This window comes from Microcaecilia unicolor, chromosome 8 (genome assembly GCF_901765095.1).
Source record: "Microcaecilia unicolor chromosome 8, aMicUni1.1, whole genome shotgun sequence".
Lineage (NCBI taxonomy): Eukaryota > Metazoa > Chordata > Amphibia > Gymnophiona > Siphonopidae > Microcaecilia > Microcaecilia unicolor.
Genome location: NC_044038.1, coordinates 73,960,767 through 73,983,161, shown reverse-complemented (window position 1 = coordinate 73,983,161; position 22,395 = coordinate 73,960,767). Strand labels below are relative to the sequence as shown.

General features: G+C 43.5%; 1 protein-coding gene across 2 annotated transcripts in view; it reads right to left on the bottom strand.

Moving 5' to 3' along the window:
- LOC115475535 (phospholipase A2 inhibitor and Ly6/PLAUR domain-containing protein-like) overlaps window positions 1-21,193 on the bottom strand; it is a 51,027-nt gene extending 29,834 nt beyond the window's left edge. Inside the window, exon 1 of one of the 2 annotated variants that reach the window (XM_030211316.1) lies at window positions 20,953-21,193. In XM_030211316.1, the coding sequence (XP_030067176.1) occupies window positions 20,953-21,004 (52 nt within the window). In that variant the 5' untranslated portion in view covers window positions 21,005-21,193. The remainder of the gene's footprint in view (window positions 1-20,952) is intronic. The other variant, XM_030211315.1, reaches the window with a different exon arrangement.
- Between the last annotated feature and the right edge of the window lie 1,202 nt (window positions 21,194-22,395).

Here is a 22,395-nt window from a genome sequence, read left to right as displayed (position 1 = left end):
CACGAAAGACTCCTGAAGAAATTGCAGAGTCATGGAATCGGAGGTAGGGTATTATTATGGATTAAGAACTGGTTGAAAGATAGGAAGCAGAGAGTAGGATTGCGTGGCCAGTATTCTCAGTGGAGGAGGGTAGTTAGTGGGGTCCCGCAGGGGTCTGTGCTGGGTCCGTTGCTTTTTAATGTATTTATAAATGACCTAGAGATGGGAATAACTAGTGAGGTAATTAAATTCGCCGATGACACAAAATTATTCAGGGTCGTCAAGTCGCAGGAGGAATGTGAACGATTACAGGAGGACCTTGCGAGACTGGGAGAATGGGCGTGCAAGTGGCAGATGAAGTTCAATGTTGACAAGTGCAAAGTGATGCATGTGGGTAAGAGGAACCTGAATTATAGCTACGTCTTGCAAGGTTCCGCGTTAGGAGTTACGGATCAAGAAAGGGATCTGGGTGTCGTCGTCAATGATACGCTGAAACCTTCTGCTCAGTGTGCTGCTGCGGCTAGGAAAGCGAATAGAATGTTGGGTGTTATTAGGAAGGGTATGGAGTCCAGGTGTGCGGATGTTATAATGCCGTTGTATCGCTCCATGGTGCGACCGCACCTGGAGTATTGTGTTCAGTACTGGTCTCCGTATCTCAAAAAAGATATAGTAGAATTGGAAAAGGTACAGCGAAGGGCGACGAAAATGATAGTGGGGATGGGACGACTTTCCTACGAAGAGAGGCTGAGAAGGCTAGGGCTTTTCAGCTTGGAGAAGAGACGGCTGAGGGGAGATATGATAGAAGTGTATAAAATAATGAGTGGAATGGATCGGGTGGATGTGAAGCGACTGTTCACGCTATCCAAAAATACTAGGACTAGAGGGCATGAGTTGAAGCTACAGTGTGGTAAATTTAAAACGAATCGGAGAAAATTTTTCTTCACCCAACGTGTAATTAGACTCTGGAATTCGTTGCCGGAGAACGTGGTACGGGCGGTTAGCTTGACGGAGTTTAAAAAGGGGTTAGATAGATTCCTAAAGGACAAGTCCATAGACCGCTATTAAATGGACTTGGAAAAATTCCGCATTTTTAGGTATAACTTGTCTGGAATGTTTTTACGTTTAGGGAGCGTGCCAGGTGCCCTTGACCTGGATTGGCCACTGTCGGTGACAGGATGCTGGGCTAGATGGACCTTTGGTCTTTCCCAGTATGGCACTACTTATGTGCACATAGGAGTAGATTCAAGAAAGAGTGTTCAAATTTAGGCACTGGGATGATACATGCTGAGCGTGAATTTTATAACAACAATGTTGTGTGAAACTGCCATTATTGAATACTATCCTAAGTCTGCTGATTTTAGGCATGAGCACATACACCATGTCAAAGCCTTGTGTAGGTGCTCACGCCTATTAGCAGTTAGGAGTGTAACTTCTATATTCTGTAAGCTGCACATCTAACTCCTAGGCAAACCCCTGATCCGCTCATGCCCCTACTACATGTATGAATGTTCTACGATGATTTCACAAACTTTACATAACAGAAACAGATCCGTAATGCAAAAAAACTGAACTGGAAACCTCAATAAGTTAGACTCTGCATGTATCACAATACTATAGAAATAAAAAAAAAATTCAAAATATCAAAGATGTCTATTTCTAAATGCTGATATATTCCAATTAATAATTTTTTTTTATCTTTGTTGTCTGAGCATTTTATATTTCCATTCACTTTGGTCCCAGTGTCTCTTTTCTGCTTTTCTGTTTTTCCCCCACCCTGTCTTTGCAGAGTCTCCTGTCCATTTGACATTTCTTCTCTCTCTACGTTCATTGTCCATCTTCCCTCTACGACCCTATCTATCTTGTCCAACATCTAACCTCTATGTCCCTGTCCTTAACCTCCCCCTCATGTTCAGTATCCTATCCCATCACTTTTCCAGCATCACCCCTCTGTGTCCTTATCCCCCCCTTTCCATGATTGCCCCTCTGGGCCCCTATCACCCCCTTTTCCAGCATTGCCCTTCTGTCCTTTTGCTCCATCCCTGCCCAGGATCTCTGTTCTGTCTCCCATCCTTTTTTCTCCCCTTCCTCCCACACCTGCTCACCCCACTCTGGGGCCAAGCTAGCGTTCTTTCCTTGTCTGTCCCAAAACAACCACCATCTATAACCCCCCCTCCCCCTGTGGCCCAGCATTGCTCCTTCCTTCCCTCTGTGGGTCCATTGATTCTTCCCCTCTCTTCTCCCTTCCCTTCCTCCCTCTCTCTCTCTTTCCTCCGATCTGATCTTTCATTTACTCTCGCCTCTCCTGCCCACTCACCTGCAAATCTAGTCCATTCTAGCAATGTTTCTGCCTCTCCCTCCTTCCCCTGTGCCTCTAGCCCTCAACACCTAGCAGGACTGCTACTCACTGCAACCCAAGTTTATTAGGGGCTTATACCCCACCCATCAAACAATATCTGAGTGGCTTACAACCAAATAGCTAGGAGAGGAAGGAAGTATGCTGACAACAAACTCATGAGGATAGGGGGAGGAAATATAATAATAGGAAAATTGGGTAGGGGGAAGCATGAGAGGAGAGGGAGTTTGTTGGCTCCAGGATGCAACCAAGTTTACAGCATGGTCTGTTCTAGTCACAAGCATCTAGGAATAAGAAGATTTCAAATCAGTCTTGAATTTAGATAGGGAAGATGAAAGATGCAGGTGAACCGATAGTTTATTCCAAAGTTTGGGGCCTTGAACGGAAAAGATGGATTGTGTGGTGCCATAGCAGATTTCTCAAAAGAATGGCACTATGAGTAGATTTTGTTGTGCTGATCGATGTACATGGGGTGGGGCTTCAATAGGGAGTGAGAATGCAGGATAAATAAGCTGGCTTACCAGGGGAGAGGGTCTTGTAGACAAGAAGGTTACATGATAGGACAGTGGAAGCCAGTGTGCTGTTTTTAAGAGTGGGATGAAAGGACCAAATTTCCAATGGCTGGTAATCATTTTAATAGCTTCATTAATCACTTTAATATCAGCATTAAAATTTGCTTCTTCCTTCCTTCTGTAGGTCCATTGATTGATGTACTGCATGTTTCTTTTTAAATGGTTCTTTTAATGTACTTGGTTTGTAATTTAATATTTATTAATATATATTTACTTCAGTCTCCTCACTCTTTGTTGCTGGTTTGCAAAGGAAACTGACAGACCAGGAGAAAGAGGGTAAAGAAACATTGTTCCTTGTCTTACCCTGCTGACTGAATGATTATGCACAAGTGGTGGGGAAAATGAACAGACCTTCTGTGGACAGTTGTGACTCTGGTCTCCCCCTCCCCCCCCCCAAATTATTTTTTTTCTACCAGCAGCTGAGTTACCACAAGTTGGAAACCACTGAATTAGCACATCTGAGAAAACCTCTTCCAAACATTTGGGCCCTAGGCATATGCCAAGTTTGCCAATACCTTAATCTTGCCCTACTGGCACCCAGAATCTTTCCAGGTTTCTTTGCAATATTTAGTAAAGTGTTTAAATGGTTAAAAAGCAATTTCTACCCTGGTAATCAGGTGACAGACTATGCAGGAAATCTTGCAGAACAGATTTTCACTAATAAAGGATACATTTCCATGTTGTCAAATACAAAATATAAGTTATCAAAATAACCCAATGATAATGAGACACTCTGTGACAAAAACAACCTATTCATATCAAACATCAAAAAGGGGTAACTGAAGCAATCTTTTATTTATTTGTTGCATTTGTATCCCACATGTTCCCACCTCTTTGCAGGCTCAAAGTGGCTTACAATACATCATGAATAATGAGAGTACATGAGAAAGTATACAATTATTTATTTATTTATTTATTTTATTTATTGCATTTGTGTCCCACATTTTCCCACCTATTTGCGGGCTCAGTGTGGCTTACAATACATTGCGAATGATGGAAATACAATTTGTTATCGTACGATTATGGGTTACATTGAGGGGCATAATTGAACGAAAACGTCTATCTCCATGGGCGTTTGTCTCCGAGAACGGGTCCGTGAAGGGGCGGACCGAACCGTATTTTTGAAAAAAATAGACGTCCATGTTTTATTCGACAATTTGTGAGCTGGGCGTTTTTGTTTTTCAGTGATAATGGAAAATGAAAGCGCTCAGCTCAAAAACGAATAAATCCAAGGCATTTGTTCGTGGGAGGGGCCAGGATTTGTAGTGCACTGGTCCCCCTCACATGCCAGGACACCAACCTGGCACCCTAGGGGGCACTTTTACAAAAACAAAAAAAAGGTAAAAGAGCTCCCAGGTGCATAGCACCCTTCCCTTGTGTGTTGAGCCCCCCAAATCCCCCTCAAAACCCACTGCCCACAAGTCTACACCATTACTATAGCCCTAAGGGGTGAAGAGGGGCACCTACATGTGGGTACAGTGGGTTTGGGGGGTTGGACGACTAATAAGCATTAGCAGCACAATTGTAACAGGTAGGGGGGGGATGGGCCTGGGTCCACCTGCCTGAAGTCCACTGCACCCCCTAACAACTGCTCCAGGGACCTGCATACTGCTGCCAGGGAGGTGGGTATGACATTTGATGGTGAAAATAAAAAGTTGTGAAACATCATTTTTTGTGGTGGGAGGGGGTTAGTGACCACTGGGGGAGTCAGGGGAGGTCATCCCCAATTCCCTCTGGGGGTAATCTGGTCATTTAGGGCACTTTTTGGGGCCTTATTTGTGAAAAAACAGGGTCCAGGAAAAGTGCCCTAAATTCTAGCTACAAACGCATACTTTTTTTCCATTATCGGCGAAAGGCGCCCATCTCTCCTCGGCCGATAACCACGCCCCAGTTCCACCTTCGCCACGCCTCCAACATGCCCCCGTCAACTTTGTACGCTTCCGCGATGGAGTGCAGTTGAAAACGTCCAAAATCGCCTTTCCATTATACCGATTTATTCGTTTTTGTAAGATAAACATCTATCTCCCGATTTGGGTCGAAATCTAGGCGTTTTTCTCTTTCAGTTATAAGGTGGATTGTGAAGAGTTATGGGAAGACAAAGTCAAAGTCAAAAATTAGTAATAACAGGAGGATTTGGGGTAACATGATAATGAAAAAACATAATCGTATTTTAGCAAGCAATCATAGTAAGAAATATTTAAGAATTATATAAGAGTTATATAGAAAATGTGCATGTAGTAGTAGCGAAAAACATGGTAATGGTTTGGCAAGCAAATATTGTAAGGGCAGTTCTGGATATGTGTACAGGAGTTCATATTTGTTGATCCTTGTTGTATGCCTTGTTGAAGAGATGGGACTTTTATGTGCAGAAATGAGTTTTGGAAAATTGTGCAACACCTACAAGCTCACGCATATGCACATGCAGCCAAGATCACACAAGCGTGCATGTACATGTATTGGAGTGTTGTTCCCAGGACGCAGTTCAGGTAGAGTGCAATGAAGTGTGTGTGAGCTTTCATGGAAGAAATATGAATAGCAGACAGAAATCTGTGTGTGTGTTTTTCATAACCTGGGAACCGGGTTTGATTCCCACTGTTGCCTAACGGTTGAAAGTGGATTGAGATCCTGAGGAACCAGGTTCAATTCCTTCTGCAGCTCCGTGTGACCTCGGGCAAGTCACTTAGCCCTCCGTTGCCCCAGGTACAATATACTACTTAGATTGTGAGTCTATCAGGGACGTTGCAAGTACCTGTAGAATTGTATGTAAACTGCCTTGAAAGAAGCGGCATATCAAATTAATAAACAAAAAAATGATAAAACAAAAAGCTCATAGTAGATTACAAAAGAAATAGATGCAGTCATTGTAAAAATAAATTACCTAAAAAAATATAGGAGTCAATATTCAAAGCAGGAGAGGCTGCTGCCCGGTGAAAGGCCAGCCACTGATATTCAGCGGCACTTAATTGGGCAGTTCCATTGAATATTGGCTGAGAGCACACAAAGCAAATTCCAGGCACTGGAGGGGTGTTCTGAGAGGTATGTGGGTACCAGTGATATTCACAGCAACCAGATAGAACCATACAAAAGGTTGGGGTAAGTAAACAAGAAGACAACTGGTCTACAATATCCACTGTGGAACAGAAGAAAAGAGCAGACCTTAATGTAGAAAAACAGTTTTTAATGGATTGTTTCAAAGCTCCCAGGACTGCGTCATCTGCCTCAAGCAATAGAGAGTTACACTTCAGTGTCCCTCAGGGCTTGATTTTCTCCCCTCTTTTGTTTAACCTGTTTCTAAGTCCCCTTGCAACCCTCATTCAGTCCTTCGGTATCTCAGCCTAATATTACGCAGACACCATCCTCCTTACCTACCCAACCTACCCGTCCTACTCTTCGCCCCTTCAATTGCCCCACTTCAAAGTTGCCTAGATTCAACTGCTCAATGGCTGACTGATCATTGTCTGGTTCTTAATCCAGACAAAACTGTTGCCTGTTGGTTTTCAGGTTCTCTAACCCCTCCTTCATCACTCCTCATCCTGCTTGGGTCACAAATTTCCCTGGTCACTAGTTTTCGATATCTTGGGATCATTTGGGACTCCTCTCCTTTTAGCCCCGAATATCACACCTGTCAAAAGTTTCTTTCTTTCTTTTTTACCAGCTTCATGCAGTTTGTCACCCTTTCAATCACAATGATTTTCATGTTCTCATCCTCTCCTTCTTCACCTCACGTCTTGACTACTGTAATGTTTACGCAGGCCTAGCCAATCTTCTTTAAAACAATTGCAAACTCTTCAGAACACTGCTGTTGGAATGCTGTGTCATCATGCCTGTCATTCGGATCGCGTCACTCCTCTGTTAAAACAACATCACTGGTTACCTGTTCACCAGCGTATAATCTTTAAGATATCAACCTTAACTTTTAAGGTGCCTTGCATTGGCTTTCTGGATTACCTAGCATGCCTCACCATCTCCTACTCACCTGCTTGCACTCTTTGCTCTCTCAATGACCAATGCCTTGTCTTTCCAGGACCCAAGCCTGCTTATAATCGATCGAGAATAATGCCCAAGTTCTGACCTAAATCGGGAGATGGGCGTTCTTCTCACAAAAACAAATAAAGCGGCATAATCGAAAGCCGAACTTTGGACGCTTTCAACTGCACTCCGTCGCGGATGCGGACAAAGTTGACGGGGGAGTGTCGGAGGCGTGGTGAAGGCGGAACTGGGGCGTGGTTATCACCCGAACAGAGATGGGCGTCCTTCGCCGATAATGGATGCGTTTGTAGCTAGAATTTAGGGCACTTTTCCTGGACCCTGTTTTTTGACGAATAAGGCCCCAAAAAGTGCCCTAAATGACCAGATGACCCCCAGAGGGAGTCGGGGATGACCTCCCCTGACTCCCCCAGTGGTCACTAACCCCCTCCCACCACAACAAATGATGTTTCACAACTTTTTACTTTCACCCTCAAATGTCATACCCTCCTCCCAAGCAGCAGTATGCAGGTCCCTGGAACAGTTGTTAGGGGGTGCAGTGGACGTCAGGCAGGTGGACCCAGGCCCATCCCCCCCCCTACCTGTTACAATTGTGCTGCTTAATGCTACTAGTCGTCCAACCCCCCCAAACCCCCTGTACCCACATGTAGGTGCCCCCCTTCACCGCTTAGGGCTATAGTACTGGTGTAGACTTGTGGGCAGTGGGTTTTGAGGGGGATTTGGGGGGCTCAACACCCAAGGGAAGGGTGCTATGCACCTGGGAGCTCTTTTACCTTTTTTTTTGATTTTGTAAAAGTGCCCCCTAGGGTGCCCGGTTGGTGTCCTGGCATGTGAGGGGGACCAGTGCACTATGAATCCTGGCCCCTCCCACGAACAAATGCCTTGCATTTATTCGTTTTTGAGCTGGGCGATTTCATTTTCCATTATCGGTGAAAAGCAAAAACGCCCAGCTCACACCTTGGCGAATAAAGCATGGGCGTCTATTTTTTTTTAAAAAATACGGTTCACTCCGCCCCTTCACGGACCCGTTCTCGGAGATTAACGCCCATGGAGATAGGCGTTTCTGGTCGATTATGCCCCTCAAGACTGCCCACTATGAACTAGGCACAGTGCTTTCTTCTTTCTATCACCACATATATGGAACAATCTTCTGCTTCCCCTTTGTAGCGAACCTTAAAGCCTTGGTTTTCAGGCAGGATTTCAGAGGATCAGACTGATTAGATGGCATGAGCATTAACCAGCTAGATACCTTACTTTACTGTTCTCCTTGCTTGTCTGTCTGAACTATATGGTGTGAATGTTGATCTTTACTATTTTTAATTGGAGTACCTTTCCTGTTTCAGTTTTACAGCCCGGACACTGCTCTGTATTGCTTTAGCAGCTAAAATGGTCTATCATATTGAAATAAACTATAAATTGTAAACAAATGAGTGCCTGATATGGCCATGATTCGCCAGAAATACAGACTGCATCAGGGGCCATAGAAACCAGCTGGTGTTAACATACAAACTTCACCAGTGTTGATAAATGTGTTCCTGGTGGAGTTTGTATGTTACCATCTGCTGGTTTCTATTGCCCCTGACACAGCCTGTACTTCTGGCAAAACATGGCCATGTGAAGCACTCGTTTGTAAATCCTGGGAGCTTTGAAACAACACATTAAAGACTGTTTTTCTACAATATGGTCTGCTCTTTTCTTCTGTTCCACATAAAAGGTTGTCCTAACTTTGGTTGTTTAGCTAGGTGAGTACCAACACTGAATCAGTAGCGGGACCTCAACTGTTGGGTGGGCCTGGGGGTGAACTGGGTGGGGATGACCCACCATTTCCTCTCTGTCCACCCCCCCCCCCCCCCCGTAAAGATAAATACCTTGACTGGTGGGGATCTCTGGGCCCCACAAGCTGAAGAATCTGAGTCTCCCCAAGGCCTGAGAAGTCTCTTCCCCCACCAGCCACCAACGCATATCCAAATGACAGTACTGGCAGCTGACGGGGCCCAGAGATACCCGCCAGCTACACCAACAATGTGCGTCACCACTGGGTGGGTCTGAAGTGAAACTGGGTGGGCCCCTGCCCACCTGGGCCCACCCAAGGCTATGCTACTGCACTGAATATCATCTGGTACCCACAAAATTTCCAAGTAGCAGCCTGATTCCTCCTCTGGTTTCCCTTCCCTCCCCTGAACAGGACTGAATCCTCTTCCTGGTCCACCCAAGAGGCTCCTTCTTGACTCTTCAAAGAACATGGGCCCTTTCCCTATCAAAGGAGCACTGGCTTGGTTATTAAAGGGGTATAGACTCTCTCTCTGATGCTGCGCTTTTCATATTTAATAAATTCTAGTTCTCTCAGTGTATTGCTTTCCAACGTAGGCTTTCCGAGAATCTAGATAAGATTGCATTGTGGATTACTCATAATAAGATAATCTTGAATCCATCCAAATTAGATGCAGTTTAAAGCAATCATTCCATTCTGTCCTACCATAAATTCTATACATTCACTACTTATAGAATTACCCCTTTGCTCACTCAGATGTCTTCAGCTAATACAAAACATGACCATTAAGTTAATTTATGGAGCAATAAGGTCTAATCATGTTATACCATTTCTGGCTCCTAGTCAAGTACAGAATTCAATTTAAACTCCATCAAGGTAATTTTATAAGACATGGCTAATGCGTGCATTAGTTATTTCAAAGTTAGATTACGGTTATATGGTGTACTTGGGGATTGCCCATAACTCGGTAAAGAGATTGAAAACGCTGCAGAATGCTGGTATTAGGCTGTTGGGAGGGGTGAACTGGAGGGAATTTGTCACACCCCTGTCTGTTTGTTACTATTGGCTCCCTGTGGAATTTAAGCCTTTGTAGAAGATTTTATTATTAGCTCACAAGGTGTCGTGTGGAGGAAAGCCAGCTTATTTGATTCCTTTATTATGACATTACTGTCCCAGTCAGGCCTTGCGGTCAGCAAATTCTGCATTGCTGGCCCTTCCTAGTTCGCAAAAGGCACCTCTCACTGTAGCGTGAGGCAGTGCATTTTTTTGATGGGCTCCATTTTTATGCAACCAGCTTCCCCAAGATTTACAGGAGGACATTTCATTAAGTCAATTTAAAGTGAAACTTAAAACATGTTCTTTCCACCAAGTATTTGGCTTGGGTGTTTATCCGGGGCGGGCACTGTCAGAAACCTGAATTTTAAATGGAGATGGCAAATTGTGGGGCCCTTTTACAAAGGCGTGCTGAAAAATGGCCTGCGGTAGTGTAGACACATGTTTTGGGCGTGCGCAGAATAATTTTTCAGCGCACTTGTAAAAAAATGCCTGTTTTAAATTTTTGTCCCAAAAAACAGCAAGGCAAGTGATCTGTAAAATCCAACGTGGAAAATAAGCCAGCAGATCAATATAACCTCAAAAGGATTTTATTAAAGATACCTTGCAGATCACTTGTTTTAAATTTTTGCCAAAAATGGACATGTGGCAAAATGAAACTTGCTATGCGTCCATGGGTCTGAGACCTTACCGCCAGCCATCGATCTAGTGGTAAGGTCTCATGTGATAACCGGGCGGTAATGGTCTATGCGCATAATATGCCGATTACTGCCTGATTACCACCTGCGCGCCAGAAAATAAAAATATTTTCTGGCACGCGTATTGGATGCACGTCAAAAATGAAATTACCACAAGGGCCATGCGGTAGCCGAGTGGTAACTCAAACTTGACACGCATTGGGGGCATGTAGGCACCTATGCGTCTTAGGAAAAGGGCCCCTGTGATTGGGAACCGCCTCGAATGGCTGTATCTGTATGTTTGTATATTTCCTTTAAGTAATAGCATTCTTTTCTACCTTTTGCATTGGATTATAAACCACTCTGGCCATTTTGAAGGGTGGTATATCAAATGCTGTAAATTATTAAACTATTAACGCACCAATTTTTGTGCCAAGTTAATAAAATAGCTGCACTCATGCATGATTGGTACCATCCATAGGCAGTTATGTGCATATGTGCTAGGTGCTATTCTAAATTCATGCATAGGACCAGATTCAGTAAATGGAACCCAAATTTGGGCACCAGAAAAGTTGGTGCCCAATGCTGTTCTATAAAGGGAGCTCAGGGTTGAGTGCCCTTTATAGAAAAGCACTTAGAGCCGATTCCCGTGCCCAGATTTAGGTGCCAGGAGTTATACTTGCTGAAATCAGGTATAATTCATGGCGCACATCTGTGGTATTCTATAACACAGTGAACAAATGTCTGGAACATCCCTGACCTGCCCATGCCCCTCCCATAGCCCTGCCTCCTTTTGGGTTGCATGCTATGGGATTTGGATGCCCAGTATTATAGAATAGCACATAGCAAGATGCATGTGCAAATCCAAATTGGTGCCAGTTAACATCTTGTTTCTCTTTTAAAAGGAGTGGAGGAGTGGCCTAGTGGTTAGAGCACTGGATTTGGGCATCCAGAAGTGGGCGGTTCAAATCCCACTACTGCTTCTTGTGATCTTGGGCAAGTCACTTAACCCTCCATTGTCTCGGGTACAAACTTAGATTGTGAGCCCTGCTGGGACAGGAAAATACCCAGTGTACCTGAATATAGCTCACCTTGTGCTACTGTTCGAAAAAAGGTGTGAACAAAAACCAAATAAATTGTTAGTGCCCATTAATTGTCTCATTACCCAATTTAGTTGCATGTGCATCTCAAGATTGTGCCCAAACAAGGGTAGGCAAATTTGGGTGCCCTTCATAGAATCCAGGGGTTAGTGCATAACTGCGAGTGGGCTGTACCTATGGACGAAGCCTGAGTGCGTCATGAGCGTTCCGCCTAGCAATGTATACAACTTATAGAATACCATCAGCTGTGTGCATTTCAAAGTGCATATAGGCACACCAGATTACACCACTCTGGTGTAAGTGGTTATGCCTAAATTTCTGTGTGCCAATTCCAATTAATGCTAATATTCTATAACAGGTTAGGCATGCCCTAATGTTGTTATAGAATTGGACACACCCCTCTGTGGCACTTATTTTAGGTGCCACTTTATAGACTTGCCCCCCCCCCCCCCCCCCCCCCCCCACTAATGCTTGCACATAAGGTGTTTCACTCAGGTCTACCTCATTACCTTTTTCTGCTGGTTATAACCTAAGCTCCAACTTGTCTGCTGAGATCCGCATGTTCTAAACTTCTTATTCCTTCTTTCAATAGGTCTGAGGGGGAGCCTTCTCATTATCAAGGCAGGCTTTGCGTAGCAGCCTCTCTGTACAGTCCAGTGGTTGCGGCTGGGAAGGGGGAGGAGCCCAGGAGCCCACAAACTTGTGATCCATCTCTGCTCAGAATTTAAATCTGCATGCACTTCAGATCTAGCTGTTCTCTCAGACTTTTAGTTAATTTAGGGGGTCTTTTACTAAGCCACAGTAGCATTTTTAGCGTGCACTAATGATTAGCATGAGCTAAACACTAGTGATGGCCATATAATCCTATGGGCATCTCTAGCATTTAGCGTGTGCTAATCATTAGCATGCGCTAAAAACGCCACTGTGGCTAAGTAAAAGACCCCCTAATTTATTTCATATTATTCTTTTATGGCACTTACCCCACTTTGGGGGTCTTTTACTAAGATGTGCTAGCTTTTTTAGCTCACTCTAAAAACCAGTTGGCGCACCTTAGTAAAAGACCCCCTTTATGTTTAATAATACTTCAGTGGGTCTCTGGGTCATCCTCCTACTTTTTTATGCTGATGTCAGCAGTACCACACAGTGGCTTTGTAAACAGGTGCCCTAGTGTGTTATCCTATATAATAATTCTCACCTCCAATGTTCTGACTTGCCTGGGACCGTGACTCATTCTGAGTTGGTCTGCTATGCTCCGTAGATCAGGCTGACATCACCGTAGCCATTATGATATCAACTTCAGAACCCTGGGGGGGGAGGGGAAACCATGCCTCACAGCTGAACCATGTCCAGAGGAGGATTGCTGGACATGGGTGGCTGGAAGGGGGGCAGGGGAGAGAGGAGGGTCGCTGGACATGGGTGGCAGGAGGGGGGCAGGGGAGAGAGGAGGTTTGCTAGACATGGGTGGCTGCAGTGGGCGCAGGGGGAGATTAGGGCTGCTGGACATGGGTGGCTGCAGGGGAGCCGAGGAAAACCTTGCTAGTGTCCATTTCATTTGTGTCAGAAACGGGCCCTTTTTACTAGTAGTTATATATTTAATTTCTGCTGGTTATAACCTAAGCTCCAACTTGTCTGCTGAGGTGATTTATTATTTTGCAATTCAGTTTCTTCTTGGTTTCCATTCAATTGTGGTGTTGCTGTTATGATGTCTGTGTCCCTTTTCTCATTTCTACTGGTTCACATTTAAGACTGAAAACCGCCTTGAAGTCTATGTGATGTGGCGGTATATCCAATTTCAAATAAATACATTTTTTTTAAAACATGCTTTTGGGAGGGTATGGAAGAGAATTCAGTCCTATTAAAGGGGGAGGGGAACATTATGGGAACCTGATAGATCCCCTCACCAGAAATGTCCTGGCCACCAGAACTTATGCAGGTCCCAGACAATATTCAGCCGGAACTGCGTAAGTGACTCACATGGTTAACAGCAATAACTTAACCATAAATAAATTAAATTCCAAAATGCTTTATAAATAGCCAGGTCTTCAATAATTTAGAAACCTGCAAATATGACCCCCTCCATCATAAGCTGAATTGGAAGGAGTTTCCATTATGTAAGGGCAATGGTCCCTAGAGTTTGGTCTCATGTATGCAAAAGTCTATAATCTGAAATAGCAGCAAGGAAATTCAGCACAAAAGATGTAGAGTCAATTTTTAAATGTATTTTTTTCAGTTGATACAATAAATGAACAACAAAAATAGAAAATGGAATAAGATAAGCAGAAAATAGGACAAGGAAAACATCAGAAGAAAACATAACAACCCAGTCTATAATGTCAATATAAACAGGAAATAAGTGATAAAGCATAAAGGGAAATAAACTATTACTACACAAAAAAAACTCATTCAACTGAATGGGGTCATTGAAGATAAACTTATTTCCCTGATATTTGACCAGATACTTGGAAAGAACCCTCAAAAAACATTGCCCCAATTGCAAGGGTCCGTGATTTCAAAGATTAAAAAAAAAAAAACTGTTTTCAACAGAGTTGCATAGGTCTAGATACGTCTGGGAAAATAGAAATACTTTGACCACAAACATGTACTTGTTGATGCTTAAAATATTCTCTAAGAATCCAATCTTTGTCGACCTCTTGTAAAAACATAAGCAGGAGGGTGGCCCGAGTAGTAATATTAACTGAAGAAGATTCAAGAAAGGCTGAGAGTTCCAACCTATCGTCCAAAATTACATCTTCGTGACCCTTACTGGAACTCACAATCCGAGAATCTGAAGTAACATAAATCAATTTAGAAATCTGAATCACATCAATAATTTTTAATATGTCCTGCAGATAGATATGGAATAACTCCATGAGGAAGAGTAACTTATAAACTGAAAAACGTAAACATCTTCAATTTTTTTTGACCTCACAACATTTAGTTATTTTGGTCCTGTGAATTTTTTTATTTATATTATAGCTTTTGAGCTTCAGAGGAATGTGGATAATATTTAATGGCTGTTTTGAATAGTACTGTTAAAAAGCAGCCAACTAAGGCTTTCATTTTTATATGGATTCTAAATTAATAACAGATGAGGATTTCTTTCTCCTTTAGACTGGTGACTCATTTCTCTGTTTATGAGCACTGGGTAGTCTGCAGAATTAAAGAGGTATTTCAGTTTTCTTGATAAGCTTCACGATGCACATATGAAGTCTACTCAAGTAGGTTTTCTAATTTACTCTTCTATGCATGCCTAGAAGATTTAATTATGTGCGCTCTGTAGGATGTTTTCAACAATTTATATGTGGTTTGCTAAAGTCATTTATGTCTGGAAACAATATGGCTGCTTTAATTGCTTGTAACTGTTTTATTTATTATTTGTGTCTCTGATCCAGTGGTGTGGTGGAGTCGGCTTGCACCGACTCGTGAGAGCCATTTGTTAAGTTTTTAAGAAATTTGGGAGCCGCCAGCCAAATATTGTTCTGAGCAGCATTCTGGGACTTCTCACTCATGCTCTGAGCATGTGCAAGAAGTCCTGACATGCTTCTCAGAGCCAGAAACAAGCAGTGGGGAGTGGCGGCAGTCCTTTTATTTGGCTGGTGGGGCTCGGCATCCATGCCAGAAAACGTATATGTAGTGTGCCCGCATGGTGCGGGCGGGGGAGAAAGAGAGGACTGCATTGCCTCCCCCATCCACTCCCCCCCCCCCCCATTGCAAGATTGGCTACACCCAAAGAGAGAGCCCATTGTTAAAAATTTACCAGCACACCACTGCGTCTGATCTAACCTTAGAGTAAAAGATGGGTTTGTTGGGCTTCTAGAGGGTAATTCTATAACTGTGCATCTATAAATAAGCACCTGGAGGGTACCTGGTAGGAGCTTATTCTACAAAGGAAACTAGGCACCTCCTCTTCTTTATTGAATACCAGCATAACTAGATATATACATGCGCATGTCCTTAAGCGTAAGCAGTTATGCTGGCCATAGAACTGATGCAAGTTTGCACACCTAGTTGCAGGAGATAAGTCCATAATTTCTTTTTATTTAACATTAACATTGACATTATGGCTTATATCCCGCTACCACTTTTCAGTTCTAAGCAGGTTACGTCCATGTGCCTTAATCCTGCCCTACACCAGGGTAACCTGGCACCCCGAATCGTTCCAGGTTTCTTTGCAATATATAGTAAAGTGTTTGAATGGTAAAAAAGCCATTTCTACCCTGGTAATCATGTGACAGACTAAGCAGAAAATCTTGCAGTACAGATTTACATTAATTCCTTCCTTATCTGATCAGTCGAGTACAGCTCTCAGCCACTCTATGGATCTGTGTTTGCCATGTCTTCCAATCTCTCACAGCTTCTTTCAGTTCTGCTATGTTCATTCCAGTATCTTCCTTGATAGTATCCATCCAGCAAATTCTTGGGTGGCCTCTTTTTCTTTTGCCACTAGCCATTCCAAGCATGATGTCTTTTTCAAGGGACTTGCTTCGCATGATGTGACCAAAATAGAAGAGCTTTTGTTTTGTTTCCTTGGCCTTCAGCGAGATTTTTTATTTGATAAGTTCCAGAACTGCTTGGTTTGTTATTTTGGCTGTCCATAGGATGCATAAGCATCATAATTCAAATACATCAATTTTTTGCCTGTCTTCCTTTCTCAGTGTCCAAGATTCACAACTATATGTTGCTATCGGGGAAAATGATTGCACTGACCAATCTACATTTGCTTGCCAGGCTGATGTTCTTGCTCTTCCAGATGTTGTTCATGCTGACCATCACACTTCTTGCAAGTGTCAGCCGTCTCTTGATCTCAGGGGTGAACTCACCATCGTGATTAATTTTGGAGCCAAGAAAGATGACATCTTTACACTAATAAAGGACACAATTGTGCTCATTTTCGAAAGAGATGGGCACCCTACTATTCTTGACCATGAAATGAAGGCTCTATCCCAGCTGCAAGCTGTAAAGCATGACTGCTGTAAGTGATCATTCCTCATTCAAGAACTTTTTATAATCTTTTTCCTATGGTTTCCATACTATCAGGTAGATAAGCATGCAAGATCTGTATAGCACACACCTAGCTGCCATCCCTTCTCATGTCAAGCCACAAAGGAACACTGCAAGATGATGCCAATGGATGCCATGATGACACCAGCTTTCATTCTGTTTTGTGCAAATATGCTCCCGTCTGTAAATCTGGGGTCTTTTTTATATTCATTTTTACTATTATAAAATTTAAACAAGTGGAAAAAGCAGGCAGAGCATGGTTAATGGAATTTTTTCCAGTCCCTCTACATGTAAATACATGTATAAGTGTGTGCCAGGAGAAGAGATGATGATAGGAGAAGGCAGTTTGAAAGGTGCAATATCACTGTGTTACAGAGAATCAGTGTATATATGTTGCAGCTGTTGGAACTGCTTCTCCCATAGAAATGTATTGGGCCATTTTTAAAGGTGGTTCATTCCTTTTCCATCTCCCCCCACCACATGCAGAAACTTCACAAAGATAGCAGAGAAACATCCTCCAGGTTACCTCCTCCCTTCTTGAGATTAGAGCTGCCATCCCGGGCTCCTTCCCCACTGCCTTCCCATTGGCTAGATCCTATTCACAGTCACTGTGACTACTAGAGCTGCCTTCCAGTGCTCCACCCCCACTGCCTTCCCATTGGCTCCATCCCACTCATCCTTGTGACTAAGGCTGCCTTCCAGTGCTCCACCCCAACATCACTGCCTTCCCATTGGCTCAATCCTATTCACAGGCTCTGTGATTAGAGCTGCCTTCCAGTACTCCACACACAGGGTATACTATACGTCCGGTTTTACCTGGACATGTCCTCTTTTTGAGGACACGTCTGGGTATCCGGTTGGGCTTTGCAGATAAATGGACAGGCTGGCGAGTGGTTGGGCAGGTGGGCATCTGATCCTCCCTTCTTCTCCTTTACCTTAGTGTGGTGCCTGGGTGGTCTTACAGTGACCTTGCAAGATTTCCTCATAAGTCTTGCAAGGTCACTTCTTGAACTCCTGGCAGCCATTTTGAATTGGCGCAAGGAGTACGAGAGGTCTACAGCCATGCCGGGCAGGAAAGAGGGGGCTCTTTCCTGCCACAAAGAGGCCACTAGAACACCAGGGCACTACAATAAGGTACAGGAGGGGAGAGGTAGTGAATGGAGTCATGTGGATGGAGGGATGCTGGAAAATTGGGGAGGGGATATACATGGGGGAGAGAGAGGGAATCTGGGGGGGTGCCAAAATGACAGGGGGTGGGGCGTGTGGCAGGGATGTGACAGGGGTGGGGTGGAGCACAACAGTTAGCAGGACATGTATACTCTTTTTCCTTAGGGCAAATATGGTAACTGGAGCCTATCTACATTTTCTGCTGCTAGATATAATGGAAGCAGGCAGGGCAGGCTCACTCCCAAGGAAGGGGGAAGGGAGAACTGTAGATGGAAGTTTTAAACTCAGAAAAATGTCCAGACATTACCCATTCTTCCATCATCTGGACATTAATGTAAAATTCTGCTGATCTCTGAAAAAAGCCAGGCAGTTGTCAATCCTAATCACCTAAGCACATCTCATAGGGCTCCTGAAACGTGTAGATACAAAATATGTGCAAAGTTTGCCAATGGCTTAATCTGCCCCTGTTCAGGGCATATGAGTAGTAGGGAAATTTTAGAGGTGGGAAATTTGTGGGGTGGTGGGGCAGTTGCAGAGGGGATAGATTTGGGGGTTGTGGCAGCTGCAAGGGTGTTGGGTAGGGTAGTTTTTGGGAGTGGGGTAGTTTGTGGGATGATGGGGCAGTTGCAGAGGGTAGTCTTTGGGGTCAAGGCAGTTTGCATGGTGATAGAGTCATTGCAGGAGGGTAAGATTCAAGACTGTAGCAATTTGGTGTAACAGTTGCAGTGAATAATTTTGGGAGTACTCAGGGAGTAATTTTAGGGGGCAGTGCATTTTGCAGGGTGGTGAGGCATTTGCAGTGGGATAGTTTTTGAGGAGAAGCAGTTTGTGGGGTGGGGATAAAGTAGTTTGTGGAGTGGTAGGGCAATCACAGGGATATAGTGTTTGAGCTTTGGGGGCATTTGGGGGTGAGATATTTGCAAGGGGAAAAGGTTTAGGGGGTAGGGTTAATTTGGGGTTTGGAAGAGTAGGGAATTCCACCTTTTAAACTGCTTTGCTTTGTCCTCTAATTGCTATATTTTGCTCTAAGCTTCTATGTTACTGAAGCTGAAAATCCTTTTCGTTTAGAAATACATTGGGACATATTTTGAGGGCTTGTTATTCTAGAACCCCTGATCCAATTTGGCCTATTTTGGAACTCATTGTATCTTTTCACTCCCCCCCCCCCCCCCCCCATATGCCAGGTTTCATCCCAATCCATTACATTTTCAGGGAGTTATTACCCCCTAAACAGATGGACAACCCCTTTAAAATTATTTCCAACTTCCACTGGGTTGGAAAGAATACAAAGAAAAACATATATAATGCTCTAATAAAATGTTAAAATTCTACAGGATGTCTCTTCCTAAGATTCAAATATGATTGAGGAGTGTGGTAGCCGTGTTAGTTCACTCTTAAGGTTATCAATAGAAATCAAACAAAATAAAACATGGAAAAGAAAATAAGATGATACCTTTTTTATTGGACATAACTTAATACATTTCTTGATTAGCTTTCGAAGGTTGCCCTTCTTCGTCAGATCGGAAATAAGCAAATGTGCTTATTTTAACACCCAACAGAAAGGACTTAACAAGGACCTGGGGTTCCTAGCCCATTATAAACCATAAAGCTGTATGTCTCTGTTGATCACCCCACCCCTCACCTATCCACACCCATCCTGTTAGAATATCAATGATATGCTTTGATGTCCCCATGCATACCTCTGACCCACCCCCATCCTCTCACCCTGTCAGACTGTCATAGTAATGCTTGAAGGTTTTCACTTATATACACTGTCAGCTAGCACATTTGCTTATTTCCGATCTGACGAAGAAGGGCAACCTTCGAAAGCTAATCAAGAAATGTATTAAGTTATGTCCAATAAAAAAAGGTATCATCTTATTTTCTTTTCCATGTTTTATTTTGTTTGATTTCTATTGATAAATATGATTGAAAAACTGTGAAGAAAACCATTGAGCAGTTTATTCATAATTTGGTACCTTTAAGGTGGGACGGCATCCAAAGGAAGGGTATTTGTCAATAAAAATCTTTTTTTTTTTCACATGTTGAGCACACCACAAGATCAAATGCACTGCATCACAAAATCATTTGCTTTCTAATTTCAGATATTTGCTCAACCACTTTGCCCTGTTTACTGATCTACCATTACTCCACCAGTGTTACAGCCCTGCACACGCTACAGAAGCAGGACTGCATACGAAAACAGACGCAGCCTTGTGGAAAATGTTCTCAATCATTCAAACGAGCATTTCATACCTCCATCTTTCTCTAGCCAGCACTCTGTTGACCCCACCCATAGGATCTGTGCCAGTTAACATGGCAGGCTTGTTTGTGCCCCTAATAACTGATAAATGCCGGATAGGTTATTTTGTTGAGTGCATCATCACTATTTGAGAAGTCTCTGTTCTACATTCTGACTACTTATGCACAAAAATGCTAGGTTACAATTGTGTCATAGCAAAGTGATACAGAAGGAATGTCCAGGGATATTCCCAGTGGTGTGATACGGTGAGGTAGCTGAGATAAGAATGCCTGGGGCGAGTCTTTATTCCCTACACAGTGATACACTGAGATAGGTTGGAAATGCCAGAGGGTGCTTTTTCTTCACTGCAATATGTTCTACAGCGAGATAGAAAAGCTAGAGGTGCCTGTAAGGTTTATTAGATGAGCTAGACTGGGTACATTCCCTCTAGATGCCTTTAATTTTAGGCAAAATGGCACCCATCCCATCAGAAACAAAGAATCAAAAATAAAATCAATCATTAAAAAAAAAAAAAAAAGCACAAAACGGGGAAAAGTCTTCCTTTGACTCAGCTGCAATGTGTCACAATTAACCACAGCTATTCTGGAAACCTAAAACTGCAGAGACAGAAAAAGGACAGAGAGAGACTGTCAGCGTGGACAGGAGAGACAGATGAAAATTTGATACTGCAGAGACAGAAAAAAGGAAGAGGGAGGGAGGCTGTCAGAAAGAGAAAGCAGGAGAGACGTGGGGGAAGATAGAGGGAGACGAAGAAAATATGGGAGGAAGAAGCCCTGAAGACAGGGAAGAAAGGGGAAAAAGGAAACCAGGATAAAAGATGAACCGAAGGAATCTGTTAGCCAGTACGCAGCAAGCCTGCGGTAGTTTGAATGGGGCATTGTAGGTATGCAGTCCCTTCATCTATGATACTGCAGTGCTGCCAGCCTGTGAAATACCCCACAGATTATGCCACAGACAGGAGAACCCTTATGCTGGATTGCAGACTTGTAAACGAAAAGACTGAGGAGAAACCCCCCTCTGTTACCTCACCTGGAACAATAAGCGCAGAGAGGATGCAGAGGCCAGTGAGAACAGCCCTCATGATGCCGGGGAGCAGATGACTCTGGATGCTGTAGGGGCTGTGTCTAAGCTCTCTCTGGTCCCGGGAGTGTCACTTGCATGGGATACGCAATTTATGGGCTAGCATGAAATAAGTAGGAGAAAGGCTGGGAGCAGTAATTGTGCAGAAAAGGGGCAGGGAAGTGAGAGGCATGAGGAGGGAGGGGAAGACAGGGTCTAGACAGAGGAGATAGCCCAATAGGGTGAATGCCTTCCTCCTACTGCAGTAATAAACCCTGCCAGAAGAAACCCAGGGCTAGGGAAACGCTACAGAAAACTCCAGATGCTTTTTGCAAGCTCCCAAAATCTGTGCGTCAGAACTCCTGCATTTTGGTTTTTATCCCCAGGATTCTATATATGGTGCCTTAATTTCCGTGTGGCAATTGAAGTGTATTCTGCAAAAAATGCACATAACTTAATTGGTTAACTAGCTAATCAGCACTGTTAATTGATGTTAACAATTATCAGCACTAATTGGCATTAAGATTTACCCGCACACCTCGCTAAGTGTATTCTATAATGCGGTGTGCCTAAATTCTCAGTTGAAAAGGGGATGTGGCTATGGGAAGGGGCAGGGCATGGGCATTTCTAAAATCTATGTGCGTTGTTATAAAATACACCTGCTTTGCACCTAATTTAGGCGTCAGGATTTACACCAAGTAAAAAATGGTATAAATTGCCGCGACTATATTTGGTTGCGTGGAGAGGCGCTCAGCATTATTTTATATACTGCGCGGAAATTTAAGCTGATTCTTTAAAATTTAGGCATACTTTACAGAATATGCCTAGGCGTATTTTTTTCTGCGTGGAATTTTCAGGCATCATATACAGAATCTAGCCCTATGCACTTAATTACATGCATGACAGGAGTCAGTCATCATGTCATTACATTTCCTCTCATGCTAGAGATGCTCTTATTCTATCAGATGAGGTTGGCTGTTCTTGTATGGTTACCTCATCATTCTGCCACAATAAAGCGAAGATACTTACCTGTAGCAGGTATTCTTCGAGGACAGCAGGCTGATTGTTCTCACATGTGGGTCGACATCCATGTCGGCCCAGGAAACGGCAAATTTTTCACCAGCAAAATTAAAATGTTTTGCCAGAGCCTTCTGGCAAGCGAACCGTGCGCACCGCACATGCGCGGATGACTTCCCGCCCGTCGCGTGAACGTGCCTCCTCAGTTTAATCAAAAAGCATACAACAAACAAACAACAACAACTCCAAAGGGGAGGTGGGCGGGTTTGTGAGAACAATCAGCCTGCTGTCCTCAGAGAATACCTACTACAGGTAAGTATCTTCGCTTTCTTCGAGGACAAGCAGGCTGCTTGTTCTCACATGTGGGGTATCCCTAGCAAACAGGCTCACTCAAAA